General features: G+C 39.5%; 1 protein-coding gene across 1 annotated transcript in view; it reads right to left on the bottom strand.

The window, feature by feature from the left end:
• Positions 1-14,793, bottom strand: part of LOC121315143 (gamma-aminobutyric acid type B receptor subunit 2-like) — a 270,582-nt gene extending 255,789 nt beyond the window's left edge. The window contains exon 1 of the mRNA XM_041249098.1: positions 13,795-14,793. Within this exon, the coding sequence (XP_041105032.1) occupies positions 13,795-14,106 (312 nt within the window). The 5' untranslated portion in view covers positions 14,107-14,793. The remainder of the gene's footprint in view (positions 1-13,794) is intronic.
• Between the last annotated feature and the right edge of the window lie 2,023 nt (positions 14,794-16,816).

The following is a 16,816-nucleotide window of genomic DNA, read 5'->3' as shown; positions in this document are numbered from 1 at the left end:
TGATAAAGACGTAACATTACAGAAGCTCAAATAAGTTATGCTAAATTGATGGCATACCCGCAAAGAAAAAACAAAGAAATTAGGAACTATTGGACATTTTGTGAAGAAATCACTTACTGTGATCAACTACTATTCAAAGGATCAAAACTGATAGTCCCATAACAAATGAGGCAGCAGATGCTTCAGAAAGTACATAAAGCCCACAAGGGCATAGTAAAATGTAAACAGAGAGCATAAGATATTCTGTACTGGCCTGGGATGTCCAAGCAGATTGAAGACAGTTTCACAATGTGCTGTTTGCAACGCAAACAAAAACAACAAGCCTAACCCTCTGCAACCTCATGACAGACCTGACAGGCCATAGGAGTTGATCTCTTTCAGTTCCACAGATCTGATGATGTGTTGTGTGGATTATTATTCTCAATTCACAGAAATATTAAAACTCAATGAGACTACAAGCAAAACCGTCATCACAGCCATGAAGTCAACGTTTGCAGACATGGCATACCAGACCTGGTCATTTCTGATAATGGACAGCAGCTTTCAAGCTCAAAGGCTTGCAGGGAACTGGGAATTCAAACACTTCACATCTAGTCCTGGATTCCTACAATCCAACAGTCAAGCAGACAGTAAAAAACTTACTGAAGAAAGACGAAGAAAGTGGTGGAGACCCTACATTCCTCTGTTAGAGTACAGCAGCACACCTCTGGATGGAATTGAATCTTACCCTGCACAAGTACTTACGGAACGCAGATTGAAATCCAAGTTACCAGCATCAGCAATGTTGTTAAAACCTGAGCAGAAGATTGACATGAAAAATAAGCTGAAAACAAGGAAGCTCACCCAGACGGACTTTCCTGATAGACATGCACAGGAGTTACCAGTCATTCAGAAAGGAGACAGAGCACGAATCAAGCGTGATGAGAAGTGAATACCTGCAGTTGTTCTTGACAGACATGCATCACCGAGGTCTTATATAGTTCACATGTCTGATGGAAAAACACAGAAGAAACCAGAAACATCTTCTGAAGACACAGCAGAAAATATTTCCCATAATGATCCCCGATTCTTTTGATCTCTCAAGCCTAGCATTAGAACAGGAACAGTCAGACGGTACTCCAGAGTCGAAAGTGTTCAGTTATTGAAGCTATGCAGTCTCTTGCCATAGCATACATTACAGTACCTGTGTTCAAAATGTCTTGCTCACAAGTCTTGTGGCTCTTGGCCATATGAAAATTTTGGTATGCGTCTTGTAGGGTCAAGAAGTTTGGCCACCTCTGTACTATACAATGGTGTACAGAGGATAAAAGGCAAAGCCCCATTGAATATGAACAATATTGTGGTGAACCTCAGTTCCCACAAGAAGGGGCTTCTCAGAGGCAGAGCTCGAACACAAACCTGGGACCTCCCACTTTGAAGCATAGCGCTAATACCACTGTTCAAAAGAGCCGAGCTCCTTTGTCTTCATGTTTTAGATTGTGTCACCAGCTCTGAATCGTTTTTAAAGTAGCAGTATAGACAGAATAACTCAAAATACAATAATAGTAATGAATCTCAATTGTCATAAATAAAATATAAGAATAAAATCAATAAATTGCAAAAATAGGTATCAATTGATGCTATACTGAAACCTAAGAGAATTCCGTATATCATGAGCTACATTGGTAAATATTGAGTCGCCCTTTTTATCAATCAGCATTTAATTCTACATTTTTCACAGTCATTCAGGGACATAATACACCTAAATGTTTGTCATAACATTTAATACAAAAATAAAATACACAAACATAATACTGAATATGGAAATGACAAAAGAAAGAGGACCCTGACTCAATCTGTCAACTTCTGGTTTCGTCACTTTGTGAGAGAGCCGGTGGTCTGTGAAAGGCTTACGCCAATGACTAGGGCTCAAAAGTTTCACTTCCAACAAAGTTAAAATAACATAGATCTTCCTGTTAAACTCATCCGATGTGGAATGTTATTCGATAGCTACACCATTATGAGGTGGAATTTAAAAACATATTGTGTACATTGATATCATTCTGATCAAAAGGTATGTCAAATTATTATATATCAGCTCAAACATTGGTGGTGCTGGGCCCACATTCCAGAATATTGGTGGAGCCCGGCCTCCATGGGCCCACATAATCTGGCGCCTGTAGACAAGGACAGTCAGAAGGCTCCACAAAGCAGCACTTATGTAGAGTGGGCACAACAGCGTGTGATCTTCTTTCCTTCAAGTATGAAATGTAACCATTACCGTATGAGTATTTACCTTCGAAAGACCCAGAACCTGAATAAGATATAACAAAGTTGCTCGTAGAGCCTGTGATGCAGTCATGGCCCGCTCTCAAGGGCACAAAAGAACAGCGCTATAGACCTCAATGGCATTTTTCCTTTCAGAAACAGACCTGACAGGAGAGCTGGTTCAGATAAGTAATTGTTACTTTTTCTGATATATATATTTAGCATCTATTATGTTTTTAAACTCAGCAGTTAATACATAGGGGGCTATGTACTAACTAAATGCGGGCATGCATTTAATTTGAGTTGCGCATATCAAAAGTTGTGGGCTGCAGAGTGCTGAAAACTGCACCTGTGCATCAGAATAGTGTCGGGTCTGGATTTGGCTGAAGGGGTAATTGTGTGGCTGTTGCTTGAAATCCTGGCACCGTGTCCAATACCACTTTCACACACAAATGCCGCTACTGAGCCATCTCAGAGACGCTAAATAATTCTTTCAATACCCATTCACAGAGCACAAAATTGCACAATCTATGCTGGTATAATGCCGTCATAACCATTTCACAGGCAATGGGATCATAACAGTCAACAGATCGTTCTCATGGCTACAGAAACTTCACTTCAGCAACATCTTTTTTTTTTCTTTTCAGCAGCGTGCAACACAAATGCATTATATTGCATACTGCATATAATTTAAAAGAACTATGAAGGTTTTGATAGGGACACCTTTAATATTTAAACACCCTTATTTAAATTACAAATATGTTTTACTTTTCATTACCGTTCATCACTAATACCAAACGATGATAAAACATGCACATTCTTTTTCTAGCTATACATTCCTTAACAAAAAACATTTGCTTTCCTCTCCCTGTAAGGAATTTGTAGTCACTTTACTATTGTACACACACAACTTGTTTCAGAAAAATTATACAGTCCAGCTGGAGATGCACTCTTTTTAAGATTAGCAAATGACTAAAATGCTGAATTAGCAAGAACAACTGAGCTCAATGGAACGCGGGTAGTACTAGCAACATTTTTATAGTTCCATAGAGATTATAGCAGTATGATCTTCTGCGTATCTGTCACTCTATCATATTGTGCAGTTGTGTTTTAACTACTAACATCCTATTTACAATTATTGAAAAATTAAACAAATGACACACAACAGAAGCAAGCAACAGCGAAAACACTGACCGCATTACAATAAAATATACAATTTATTTTTAATATAGCTCTTCATAAACTAATTAAGCCACACAAATGCAAGTCATCATATGCGAGTCGTCATATTTATTTCCCCAAAGGCATGTATTAAACTTGGTATAAACAAGATGTCTCATTAAAGGCCATGCCATACAGTATTTAAATGTTATTTCCACATCTGCCCATGATAGAAATACCGTAAGTCACGGCTTCTCATGACTGATCTCTGTCTGGAGAACACACTCACACAAGCACACCTTTTTATAGCCCCGTCACATCATTTACACCAAGTCCTAAGTGGAACAAAGTTAAGCATATGCAAGTAATGGAGCTAGTAGAGGCTCTCTTTAGTATATATCATTATGCACAGGTGCATCTGGTCTGCATGTGTAATCAGGAGCATCTCAGAGGTCAATGAGATGCTAATGATCAACTCTTAGTACGCTGGCCCCATTACCGCAACTTTTAAGATGCACACTTGAACAGCTCATATTAAATACGCACCCGCTTGCACTTGCAGACACTTAATACATAGGGTATCAGCACTCAATTCAAGACTCAATTCTACATTATCTTCAGAATGGGGGATATCCAATAAACCAAGGGTCAAAAGTTATCTGAAAATGTGTCGAATTGTCTTTCATGTTTAGTCTTTGATTAAATATCACAAGCACAATGCCTATATGTACATCAAGAAAACACATACAACATATGTACGTTAACCACATCATTAACTTAATTGTAGCCAAATGTAAGGTATCTACATTAGAGCTCTCTCCAAAAAATATACTAGTTTATTGAATCACTCTAACCTATTCAAAGATACACCATTATAAGATAAATGTATTGGTCCAGTGGTTAAAGAAAGGGGTTTATAACCCAGTGGTCCCCAGTTCAAATCCCAGCTCTGCTACTGACTCACTCTATGACCCTGAGCAAGTCACTTCACCTCCTTGTGTTCTGTCTTTCAGGTGAAACATTGTTTTAAGTGATGCATGCATAGTTCGCACACCCTAGTCTCTAAATGTCACCTTGGATAAAGGCATCTGCTAAATAAACAAATAATAATGCACAATGCTTAACTTCTAAAGAGTATGTTTTTAAAGACATTAAAAAATGGATACAGCATTGTAAATTTAGGTGAAAGCTCCTAAAAATAAGCTTAATTATTTATTTTATTAGATACATTGACACTTGCATTAACAAAGTACATAATGCAGTTCACAGCCTACCTCTGTAAAGTGATTTGTCATGTGATCCACTATGAAAGACACTATATAAAAACAAAGATATCGAATATTTGATAGGTCAGCCACATAACTTCCTTACCAATGCAATCCTGCATGTGTGTATGTGTGTATGACAAACACATGTTATCTTTCACAATCTATAAGTACCTTGAACTCTGCAACTGTTTAAGTGCTGAAAATTACAACAATCTAATTAAGCAAATTATCAGTTCAATTAAAGGTCTAGTTAAGTAATTGAGAGCTCAGTTGGAATGAAAACCAGCAGCCACAGGGGGTCCCCAGGACCGAGTTTGAGAACCTCTGCTCTAGATCAGCAGTTCTCAATAATGGCTTGCCAAACTTTCTAAGGGGGCGCGGTGATAACAAAACATTTAAAAATAACTTTTTATAAATAAGTCTAAAAGTGAATTTTAGAAACACGACAATTGATAGTCTGGAAAACTGTGCTTGATAATGCAGAAATCCATATCGGGCGATTTTGTGTTAAGAATCCGGGACAGTTTGGTTCCCTTGTTCTGAACAGAATGAATTGGTTTATGGTGCATGAGAAAAGACTGTGCAAGTGCATCATCATATAAACACCAAAAAAAAAAAAAAAATCACTAGGGCAGCTGATTCCACTGCTGCCAGTAACTTCACAAAACAACATCTACATATCTACAACTCATATCACTCTAAACTTATAAAGTCAATAAAATACAAGTAGTTCTCTTACTTCAGCCCTGATGTTAAACTACTGGTCTTTTCTTGGCATCTTACTGGCAGTATAATTTGTACTGGTAAAAGGAAACCTCAAAAAGGCTGCTGCCAGTAGATGTTCTACTAATCACTGTGTTTTTTTTGTTTGTTTGTTTGTTTTTTTTTTTTTTAAATGAACAATGAAATTAAGTTCGGTGTTCTATAGGTGGGTTGACTGAGGGGAGTGGGCAACGTGTGTAAAAAATGTGCACTCTTTACAATGACTCATGTTAAGAGACAAGATAGAATTTATGAGCCAGTTTTTGATGCAATATAATGTGTTAATCAATTCTCCCAGGGGTCAGGAAAAGGTCCGACTGAATGTTTCCAAAGGGGCTTTAACCGGGTTTAATCAGCATTGATTTCAAAAGAAGAAAAAACAAAGACAATGATGTGACTGAAACATGCACTACCGTTCATCAATAACTTTACTGGTGCATGGATGACAGTGGAGAGGTTAACGCTACTAGGTTACAAAGATGTAAGACTAGATCTCGATGAATCAAATTACTTTCCGTTTCCTCCCCTTTGTAACTCATTTTAAAAGGAATAATGTATTTCATGACCCTTTACACTTGGCTTATAACGCTACAGCAACACTCAGTCCTTTAATCTCAATTTTATTAATAAGTTTATTGCCAGGCTACACAGATTAGAATTTTCAAAAGGTTGTAAATGATAACTCCTGTATTAAATGGAAGAAATCGGTATATAGCATTGATTTTGACATTTTCAAGCGGTCGTTATGCCTATTTTGTTATTAAATAATCATGGTAATGTGATTTCTGAAATGATGTTGATTTACAAAATAATGTTAATATCTTAACAAGCAGGGCTTCTTGCGAGTGTTTCTTTTGTTTGCGCAGAAATTTAAAAGCAAATCCTTGCTATAATTTTATAGGAGTTCATTTGCATATGGAAAAGGAGGGTTTTAATTAATGAAACAGTATATAACTCACCTTGAAACAGAAATTTAACAGACTGCGTTTGATGATACAGAGAGAGAGAGAGTGTACAGGGCCAGTGTTAATTTCATACAACATAAATAATTCAATATTTGTAATTATGAAAATATTTTAGCCTTTTCTATACTTGTGGTTATGAAGGCTATTTATTCACTTGTTTTAACCATTTGTAACCTTACGGAATGTTTGTTGTGCTGCTAAAATTATATACTGTCATTTGCACAAAGTGTAATGTTAGGCCCTACTTCCAATAAATGATCAATGCAACGGTAGCCTATTTGAATTCTGCATATGCACATTATATGACAGCTGTCTTCCATTGTAGATTTTATTTGAATTATACAACTGAAATCTTGGTATAGAAAATGGCATATTAGATATTACAATAAAGTATCCTTAGGTGATTGTGGATTTGCAATGCATCCTTGGCTTTTAACACCTGTATCTTATCTACAGGCATCAAGGACACACAGCGATGCACTAGGAATGTGATCAAGACCATTCACATGGATTTTGCCTAAACATTTTTAGTAATGTTGTCAGACTCCCCCTACCACTTCATGTACAATGTACACTGTCACCTTCACATGTTTGTATGCATATAAAATGTTCTTGTAATACTGTAAGTGTTCGGTGGCTACTTCTAATCATGTTGAGTTTATTTATCGCGGAGGCGAGTAGAGAGTACCAGAGAAAATGTATGTTTAGAAGATTCACAGAACAATTAATTATAAATGAATTGTGTATTGGGTAGGGAGTTCTATCGTAATTTTAAAAGCTTAATAAATATGTAATGAAGTGATACATGCATGGTATACATGTATGCAATAACTAACAACTACAAACCCAAATGGCACTTCAAATGTATGTATTTATAGCCTACAATCGTACATACTAAAATACATACAAAAGTAGATGACATCATCAGAAAATAAATTCCAACCAATATAGATAGATGGCGTATGTTTTTTTCTTTCTTTTTAACCAAAAAATGCACATTAATCGGGTTCCTGAATGACTCACCTGGTAAAAGCACGCGCCATACATGGCGAGTCATACAATCAGAGATAGCAAGCCCGAATCCTGGTTGTGCAATGTAGTCGATCTTCACTGGGGATTTCGTGGGGGCGCCGCATTGGCTTTGTCGCTCCTGGGATTGGGGAGGTAGGATCCGGCTTAGACTATTTCTCTTAACCTCTCTGCGGCGATCCGTACAGGTCAGACGCCGAGTGAGCTCGGGGGCAGAGATATGCTGGTCTGGTCTTTGTCCTCCAGAGGCCAGTAGTCTGCAGACATCCGCTCTCGAGTTCTTGGGTGTTTTTACCCACACGTCAGGTAATCATAATCTGAATTTTATATGTGAAGTGTTCTAAACAAATGTACATTCTGCATGAAAATGCACAATTTTTAATTAAGTTTACAAATTATACACAAAATAGATATTCCCATTATTTTTATTTCCATTTGGCTGCTGCTAGCTGGTGGGAGAGATGCCTCCCTATATGCTAGTAGTTTCCATAACTGCGAATTATGCTTCCATTCATTTTTCTTGATCTCGTTGACATGCATTTTGATTAATGAGTTCCCCTTATCTAGTCACTGAGACAGGAAGTGATGTAGGTGACCTGCGACAATTAAGCTTTTTAAAGAGAAATGCGTTCATTAACAACCTCATTGACTCAATTTCAAAGTGTTAACGGATTGATTTAATTAACACATTTCGTTTGAAAATCACTTGCTACTAAAGTTCTCGTTACTATGCCACGAGTTCAATACAACAAAACAAAAGCTTAACGGGAGCCAAATTAACTGCCCCACAAATAACCAGAGTGAAAACGATGTTTTCAAATACAGGAACAGTTACAGTATCTATTCATTCTTAACACAGTACTAATGGATGTAGATGATCGCAATCAGTTACATCAACAAATAACCATTGCTGCAGCTACAGCAACCTAGGTGGTTACTTTTTCCATCAAGTCACCCTAGAAAATAAAAACCCTGCAGTAAATAGAACCTTAAGGTAGTCTAAAACTTAACCAGGGTCTGTGGAACCAGATGTTAAGTCATGAGGTTTAAAGGCAAAAAATAAACATATGTTTAGAAGCTTTTCAATGACAATTACAATTTCCTAAAAATGTGGGATCTATTTATATAATCTGAAGAGTGTCAGATCCTAATACTGACCCTACAAAACATGCTTTATCTTGCACCTCTGTTCAGTGTAAGGCAATTGTAGCCTCTACAGTATTTAGTGATATTATTAAAGGGGTTGATAACACTGTGTAACAATTATTATTATTTTTTTTTTGGTTCCTGGGTAGTAAGTGTTATTTCCTAATTGCTTATGCCTCAAAAGTATAGAAAATGTCTACTATTCCCCACAAAAGTTGCTTTTGTGACCAGGACAGTGATATTTTGAAATTTACCTATTTCCAGTGAGAAAACAGGCAAATTTGTGTCTTTTCATTCACATAAAGTAAAAAAACAACAACATATGAATCCAAATTAACATGTATTTATACTAAAGTAATACAAAAATGACTACAAAAGATTTAGAAGTGAGCAGTTTTTCGAGATTTACGATTATACTGTAAATCACTTTCACGAATCAGCCCCCAAATGTAGTCTCCCATCATGTTCTCGTTATACTGTCCTTGGTAGCGGCGTTCAAAGTCCAGTATATCCTGGTGGAAGCGCTCGCCTTGCTCCTCCGAGTACGCTCCCATGTTCTCCTTGAATTTATCAAGATAAGCATCAAGGATATGGACTTTGAGGGACATCCTACAGCCCATTGTGCTGTAGTTCTTCACCAGTGTCTCAACCAGTTCCACATAGTTTTCGGCTTTGTGATTGCCCGGGAAGCCCCGAACCACTGCGACAAAGCTGTTCCAAGCCGCTTCCTCCTTACTAGTGAGCTTCTTGGGGAATTCATTGCACTCCAGGATCTTCTTTATCTGTGGTCCGACAAAGACACCGGCTTTGGCCTTTGCCTCAGACAACTTAGGGAAGAAGTCTTGAAGGTACTTGAAGGCTACCGACTCCTTATCTAGAGCTCTGACAAATTGTTTCATAAGGCCCAATTTGATGTGCAGTGGTGGCATCAGCACCTTCCAGGGGTCCACCAGTGGCTCCCACTTGACGTTGTTCCTCCCCACAGAGAACTCGGTCCTCTGTGGCCAGTTCCGCCTTTGGTAGTGCACCTTGGTGTCCCTGTTATCCCAAAGGCAAAGATAGCAGGGAAACTTGGTAAAACCGCCTTGGAGACCCATCAGGAATGCTACCATTGCAGCCTCTTGATGCCATCTCAGAAAAATGCAGATATGTATCCACTTAGGCAGCTGGAACTAAACTGAACTGGTGGGCTAAAGGCCCCTATATTTATACTACTATTTATATTACTGGAAAGTTCCTAGAAAGTTCTAGAAGTTACTCCAAGTTTACTCAGCACTGACTGGAAATAGGTAAATTTCAAAATATCACTGTCCTGGTCACAAAAGCAAAGTTTGTGGGGAATAATAGCCATTTTCTATACTTTTGAGGCATAAGCCATTAGGAAATAACACTTACTACCCAGGAACAAAAATTGTGTTACATAGTGTAATTACTGCAAGGGAAAACAGCAGTGCGATTAATGCAAGCAAACTGATCTACCAAATGTTTAAATCATTCAGACAGACCTCTGTATGTCCTAACACTAGGATTGTACCTCCCCTGGGGCAGAGATGGGGTTAAATCTTATCCTTGCAAGCAATCACAGGTGTGGTCATTCACTAATGAGGTAACTGGTGCTAACTGGGGAATGAGCACCTGTACAAAAGGGAGAAAAAAAAAAAACTTTGTTTGAGGGATGTTTGGAGAAAGAATGCCAGTGAAGGCATAGCTCAGCCTGGTTCATGTATGATTTGTATTTAAGTATTTATTTTGTCCCTTCTGCCATATTTGTTTATTTATTGTTGTTTCGTCCTCCTGTGGGATTAATAAATGTGTGCTTTAGCACTTAAACTGCAGCTTTCCAGCTTCTGAGTCTCCTTCCTACCGGTAACAACTTGGGCCATGATGCTATCCTGTCACTTTTGGTGTTAACTGTGGGATATGCCCCCTAGAGACTCTGAGCAGGACTGCAGTTGAAAAAAAAATGATAACTGGATCTGCCGAAACCACGTTGCATCCCGGACCCAGTGGGATGATGGATTGAAAGATGCTATGGGGGTACAAGGTTGGTGCATTGTGTGCAGGAAGTTCAGGCACATGGTTGTATGCTGCCCCTCCAAGATGAAGAGGGAGAGCTGCCTGCCAGAATGCCAGAGAAGACTGAACTGCCTGACCCAAAATGGAAGAAGGGGAGGAGTGGCCATTCTTGGAGGTGAGCAAAGGAGATGGTGCCGTCAGCAGTGCTAGAGAGGGAGGTGCTGCCTGCCTGAGGGCCAGAGAGGGAGGTGCTGCCTGCCTGAGTGCCAGAGAGTGAGAAGCCACTACTTTCTCCAAAGCCAAAAGAGGAGTAGCCTCAACCACCTTCAAAACCGGAAGGTGAGGAGCCACTGCCGTCTCCAGAGCCGGAAGGGGAGGAGCCTCTATCATCTCCAGAGCCAAAGGGGGAGGAGCAACTGTCGTTTCCAGTACAAAAGGGGGAGGAGCCACTGTTGTCTCCAGAGACAGAAGGGGAGGAGTTTCCACTGGCTCCAGAGTCAGCAGAGCTACTACGGGCTAACCTCAGCCACCACAATACCTGTTGCTGAGGGGACCACGGCAAAAGCCAGCCACATGTCCACGTCCACAGTGCCCAGTATTGTAACTGCCGGAGTGCCCTTTGCAAGTGATGACGCCAATAGTCCAGGCGTGCACTATCGCCCTGACCACCAAGCTAAAGAATGAAGCTAGGGGACCACCTCTACCACAACCCAGACCACCAGCCCTGTATTCCGACCCGGTGCCTATGGATCAGAGCCCTTAACCCAGGCTCTCAGACACTGGCATTGGTGTCCAGACCTAATAGTCAGTGGGCCTAGCTCCCAGGCCGCTGTATCACCAGGCACAGTCGGTCACCTGGTCTCCTGCTCCGCTCCCCCTGGTGACCCAGACATCGCTCCACGGTCAACGGGGCTCGCACCTCCGCCAGCTGCTGCATCCGTCTGGTCACCAAGCTATCTGAATATCTAAGCGAACATTGCTGCACATTAATTCGAATGCATCAGTCCACGCCTGTGTCCCTGCCACAAATAGTCGATAGATATTAGAAATACGTATCACAACGTGGTTTGCCTTACACCAATTTACCACCTTGCGTGACAGACACACAAGTCAGAATAGGGGATAGAGATGCAGTGTGCGTCACATTTAGGAAACACTGGCCCAACTTGCAAATTAAATGTTATGTATAGTGATCAACATTTTTGTTGTGATCCTGTTTTCTGTTATGAGGAGAGTAAACAAAACCTCAAATTGTGTTTATTTTTATTTTTATTTTTCAGCTCCCCCTTTTCCACGTTTCTTTTTTGAAGAGTTTATTTAGTTTAATCTGAAAATAACATTATTAAAAAACTGGAACTTTCAGCTTCATAAATAATTTAAGCATTTGCCATGACGACTAGTAAATCTGTTTGAAAAAATCATTTTTTAAGGCTTATTTTGTATTAAAAATATATTGTGTAGCGATATCTATACATTTTAGAAGTATTCATTGGCATTGAAATTGTCTAAATTGTATTGTTTAGTGTAGGAATAAAATAAAATAAACCAGAGGTCTACTCCACCTGGATGCGCATAGGAGTACCTGTGCTTTTTTATTGTTGAGAATTTCACCCCTAGACCAAGTGTATAATTCAGCTACAGCAGATCCATGGGTAATGCTGCCATTTGTTTGCATATCAAATTGTTAAAAAGGAGCATTTATAACCATTGGAAATGTGTATTCACACTCCATAGCAAATTAGCTTCTCTAGTCTAGGTCTGTGCCTCATGCCACTGCCACATTTTCAAGTCTTTCCTCCTGAATTCAACAGGTATTATAATTATTTTATGCAAATACCACTCAGCTCCTGGTAAAGACAAGAACAGGCTTACAAACCGTAGTAGTAATTAAAATAATTACAAACCCCTTATGTGGATTTTAATTTGCTAGCTGGAGGAATCCCAGAAAACTGCATGATCCTGTTTTGAATAAGAAATTACTGCCATCTTCAGGTAAAACAGAAAATCGACAGCGCCCATGTTACACATTTAAAAACAAAAATAGAGACAAATGCCCACTCCATGGTACCAGATAACATGAATAACCTGCATAAGATGCACTATCTCAAGCCAGAAAGAAATCGGACAATATTATTGTTGCAATTCAAAAAGAATTTGAGAGCAGCAAGGACCTGGAGCAATTCTGTATACATCTGAATATACTGGGAACTGTAAATCAAAGATTATAATTGCAACAGTATGTGTTTATCTGAATTTAAAACATGGTCGTTTTGGATTAAGGATATATGTTTTTGTTATTATTATTATTATTATTATTATTATTATTATTATTATTATTATTATTATTATTATTATTGTTGTTGTTGTTGTTGTTGTTGTTGTTGTTGTTGTTGTTGTTGCCAAGTGATTTTGTTTTTTTTTTGTTTGTTTGTTTTTTTTGCAAACAGCGTCAACAAGAAGTTCCTAGTTAATAATGGCCGGGTTTTTTTTGTAAAATGATATCAATTCATTACATTGAGTTCCCATTCATATTCACAGCATCCACTGATGTCAGGACAGCTTATGCTTAATCTTTGCATATAAAAAAAATCCAGCCTGATGCAATACACGAACATTTTTATAAATAATACTAACCACACCAATAGCAATTAACCAAAGACGAGTGAAACCGCAACAACAATGCTGGCATAACTATACAGAGCGTGGGGGGCATTTTCAGAAGTATGCGCAATGGCCAAGGACTGCAATCAATGTTTTCTTATACATTGTATTGCTAGAGAAAGCCATAAACAATGTTAACAGTCGTCAATGTAATTACAGCTATCAAAATCCTAAAACCAATCTACACCGTTGGCGTCTTATTCTATTTATGCTTGTTTCAATACCTGTTTGTTTTTGTAATTGGTAATATCAATCTATTTTTAAAAAGTGTGTTATTATAATAGTATTGTACCAATGTAAGAAGTGGCATTCTTACTTTATCCTCATAAAGATCACAATGCAAGGCTTACAGTGTAAGTGTATAGTAACGACTGCACAGGTAATTTGAACCCATCTCAGAATTGTAATGGACAACACCCGCAAAACTACGACTTCACAGCTTAATATCAATGCACTGCCCGCCACCAGTTTATCGTGTTGATATAATGTTTACCATCAACAAAGAGCAAAGCCGAAAAGAGCAAAATACTGCTGGTTACCTCTGTATCGTATATTTCGGGGATCAACGAGAAAGAATACAGCTTGGACTCGTTAATGTGCTGAATAGCCAGCAGGACAGCCGGGTGTATACCCTGGCCAATGTTGCTCATAGGCGCTGTCTCATTCATCGGCATCAGTACCATGATGGGCAACTGCTTGCCGTCACTCGTGTACCCGGCGTTGTGCCCGCTGTGGCCAGTCCTCTCCCTGGGTACCGAAGCAGATACAGGTCCATACCACAAGGCAAATAGCAGCATGCATCCCGACACCGCAAACACCTTCGATCTGCATTTCCTTTGGGATGGAGCCATGCTAGCTGAACGGGGCGATTGAACAGAGCCGCCCTTTTACTGCCCTGGCATTGCAGATAGGGTTGACTAGTGTGGATCCAGAAGCCCCCAATAATAATACTAGTATAGCTGCACTATACAATAAACACCAAAGAGATGTAATCAGTAGTCCCTTTCTTTTAGGATATCCCGTTAAGGAACAGTCCTCCTTTAATGGCGCTTCCCTCTTGCACCTTCCAAATGTATGAAAATAACAGCGGTGATGTGATGATACAAAGCAGGGATTTCTTTAAGGGATGTGAGCATACAAAGGTTATTCCTCTCCCCTTTCTCTCGTCTCTGATCCAAACAGCAATTGGTTCTACTGTGCAAGTGTCACCAACTAGACCCTTTCATCTCCAAGATCCCAGCTCAATAGCGATACTCCATCACAATCCAAACCGGGAGAAAGACAGAAAAATAATGATAACTTTGTAGAAGGTGCAGATAATCTCAAATCCAGGATCTTCAGATATTCCCAATAAGCAAGAAAAATCAGTGTACGAATTTTGCACTCCTGATAGGTACAATGTAATAATTAAAGGTGCAAAAGCTGCTACTAAATGTAACAAAAACTGACAAGCTTGCAAGCAGCAGCAGCAGAGATGTGACTAGAGCCTATGCCTTCCAAGCCAGAGAGATGCTGCTGAGGCGGCTGACTTACAGCTATAGCGCAGGTTACACGTACGTATATTGGGTGCTTCTGATGATGAGAGAGAGAGAGAGAGAGAGAGAGAGAGAGAGAGAGAGAGAGAGAGAGAGAGAGAGAGAGAGAGAGAGAGAGAGAGAGCGCAGTGAAAGAGAGAGAGAGAGAGAGCGCAGTGAAAGAGTAAGAACACTGGGGGCTGGTACGCGTTTCTATGCAAAGAACAACCGCCTGGCAAGCGCAAGCAAAGGTAAGATCGTTTTATGTATTTATTATTATTATTATTATTATTATTATTATTATTATTATTATTATTATTATTATTATTATTATACTGTAGAGTTGTAACCACCCATATGTGTTTTTTTTTTTTTTAAACAGATGTTTACAGATACAGCAGTCGTTATATAAATATGTGTCTCATTTTTCTATTAAATTGGTCACTTTTTTTATTAAACGTTTAAGAGAACAAGATCCTCTTTTTGTTGATTTTGATATGAAGAATATATACATACATGTAGCATTATTTATCTGAACAAGAATAAAGGCATCCATAGACACAGGCACCTATCACTAAACTATATCTTATCTTTCGAATATCAGTTACTTTATCAGTATTTAAAAGCGGTTTGTACCTTTCTTTGGTACATTTTAAACATATTTAAAATTATAAATGTACGCTGCCTCATTTTTACACAAACTGACATCAAAAAAACTCAATTAACACTTCAGACCGCAAGATCAGAAGCACATTGGATTACCATAATTTAAAAAAACAAAAAGCAATGGAGTTTGGTTTCACTGGATTTCTCCGGATCTTACAGTTCGGCTGTATAAAGTTCAGGTTCCACTCAGCCGTCACTGTCATCCAACAGCAGCGCTGTATGCACCTCAGCAATGCAAATTAACCAATCAAAATCAACTACGTCAACGTCATTCAATTATTTTTTGTTATCATCGGAAATGCATACTATTACCAAAGAAAAAATAAATCTACGCTACCTTTTTTTTAAACAGCCCCAGAGCCAAAGACTGGAACTTTTACCCGCCAAGTCACCCGCTGAGCAGAGTGGAAAAAAGGCCAAGATTAACAACAATGAACCCCTGCAGATTAAGCAGTTAAAATGCACATGTTGTAATATGTTCCATTTATTGTTATTACACTCTGTGCAGTTATCAATGAGGTTACGTGCAACAATGCAAGTACTTGTCACGAGTGCGTTAACATTATTGTAGTTGCTGTAACGTTGGTAGTTCCCTTTCAATTCGAAGACGACCACCACTACATTAGGTATGGGATATTCCTGCCCTTCGGGTAGGTATTGCTGAGCTCTCTATACCAGAGCTGCCGAAAGCCCCCTTCCTGTGATGACGCACTCAGCTCCGCCTACCGAGGGAATAAAACCATCATTCACAGGAAGATCCTCCTCTTTTTCCCTCTCAAGACGATAAGGTCAGACCTTTATGTTTAGCTGAGTGTGGATAAGGAAAGAGCTCCTCGAGTCGAATTGAGTCTTGTTGCATTTCCCTTGCATTCATGCTGAAAGCTGGCTTGCCGCTTTCCTGGAATCAACGACTTAAAAGACAGAGTAATTTCTGTCTTTCAGCGGCTTCCTCGCTTGCCTGGTAGGCCGCTCTATGTCTGTCATGTGAGCGACTGCCTGTGCAGTCATCCGCGAATGATTGTCTTTTCTTCTTGAGATTACACTTGTCCTCCTCGGGACTATGCCTTGCCGTATCCCCACTGTTGAGTAGATCCTGCCGGCTACAGAGGCCCACCACCTCGGTGAGTCAGGCCTTGTAAACAATGCACTCTCTCTTTACTCTCTTCCTGAATACACATGTCCTCTTCCGGGCTAGGCCTTGCTGTATCCCCGTTGTCAAGTAGACCCTGCCAGCCGCACAGGCCTGACACTTCTAGGCCTTGCCGTACCGCCGTTGTTGAGTGACTTCCCTAGCTGGGCTCTCCTCCACGGGGCTAGGCCTTGCCATATCCCCGCTGTTGAGTAGACCCTGCGCAAGGATAACCTGTGATACTATTATCTC

Source organism: Polyodon spathula, chromosome 4, assembly GCF_017654505.1.
Source record: "Polyodon spathula isolate WHYD16114869_AA chromosome 4, ASM1765450v1, whole genome shotgun sequence".
NCBI classification, from domain to species: Eukaryota; Metazoa; Chordata; class Actinopteri; order Acipenseriformes; family Polyodontidae; genus Polyodon; species Polyodon spathula.
Note: the sequence above shows the minus strand (reverse complement) of the source record. Positions and strands in the feature narration are given on the sequence as shown.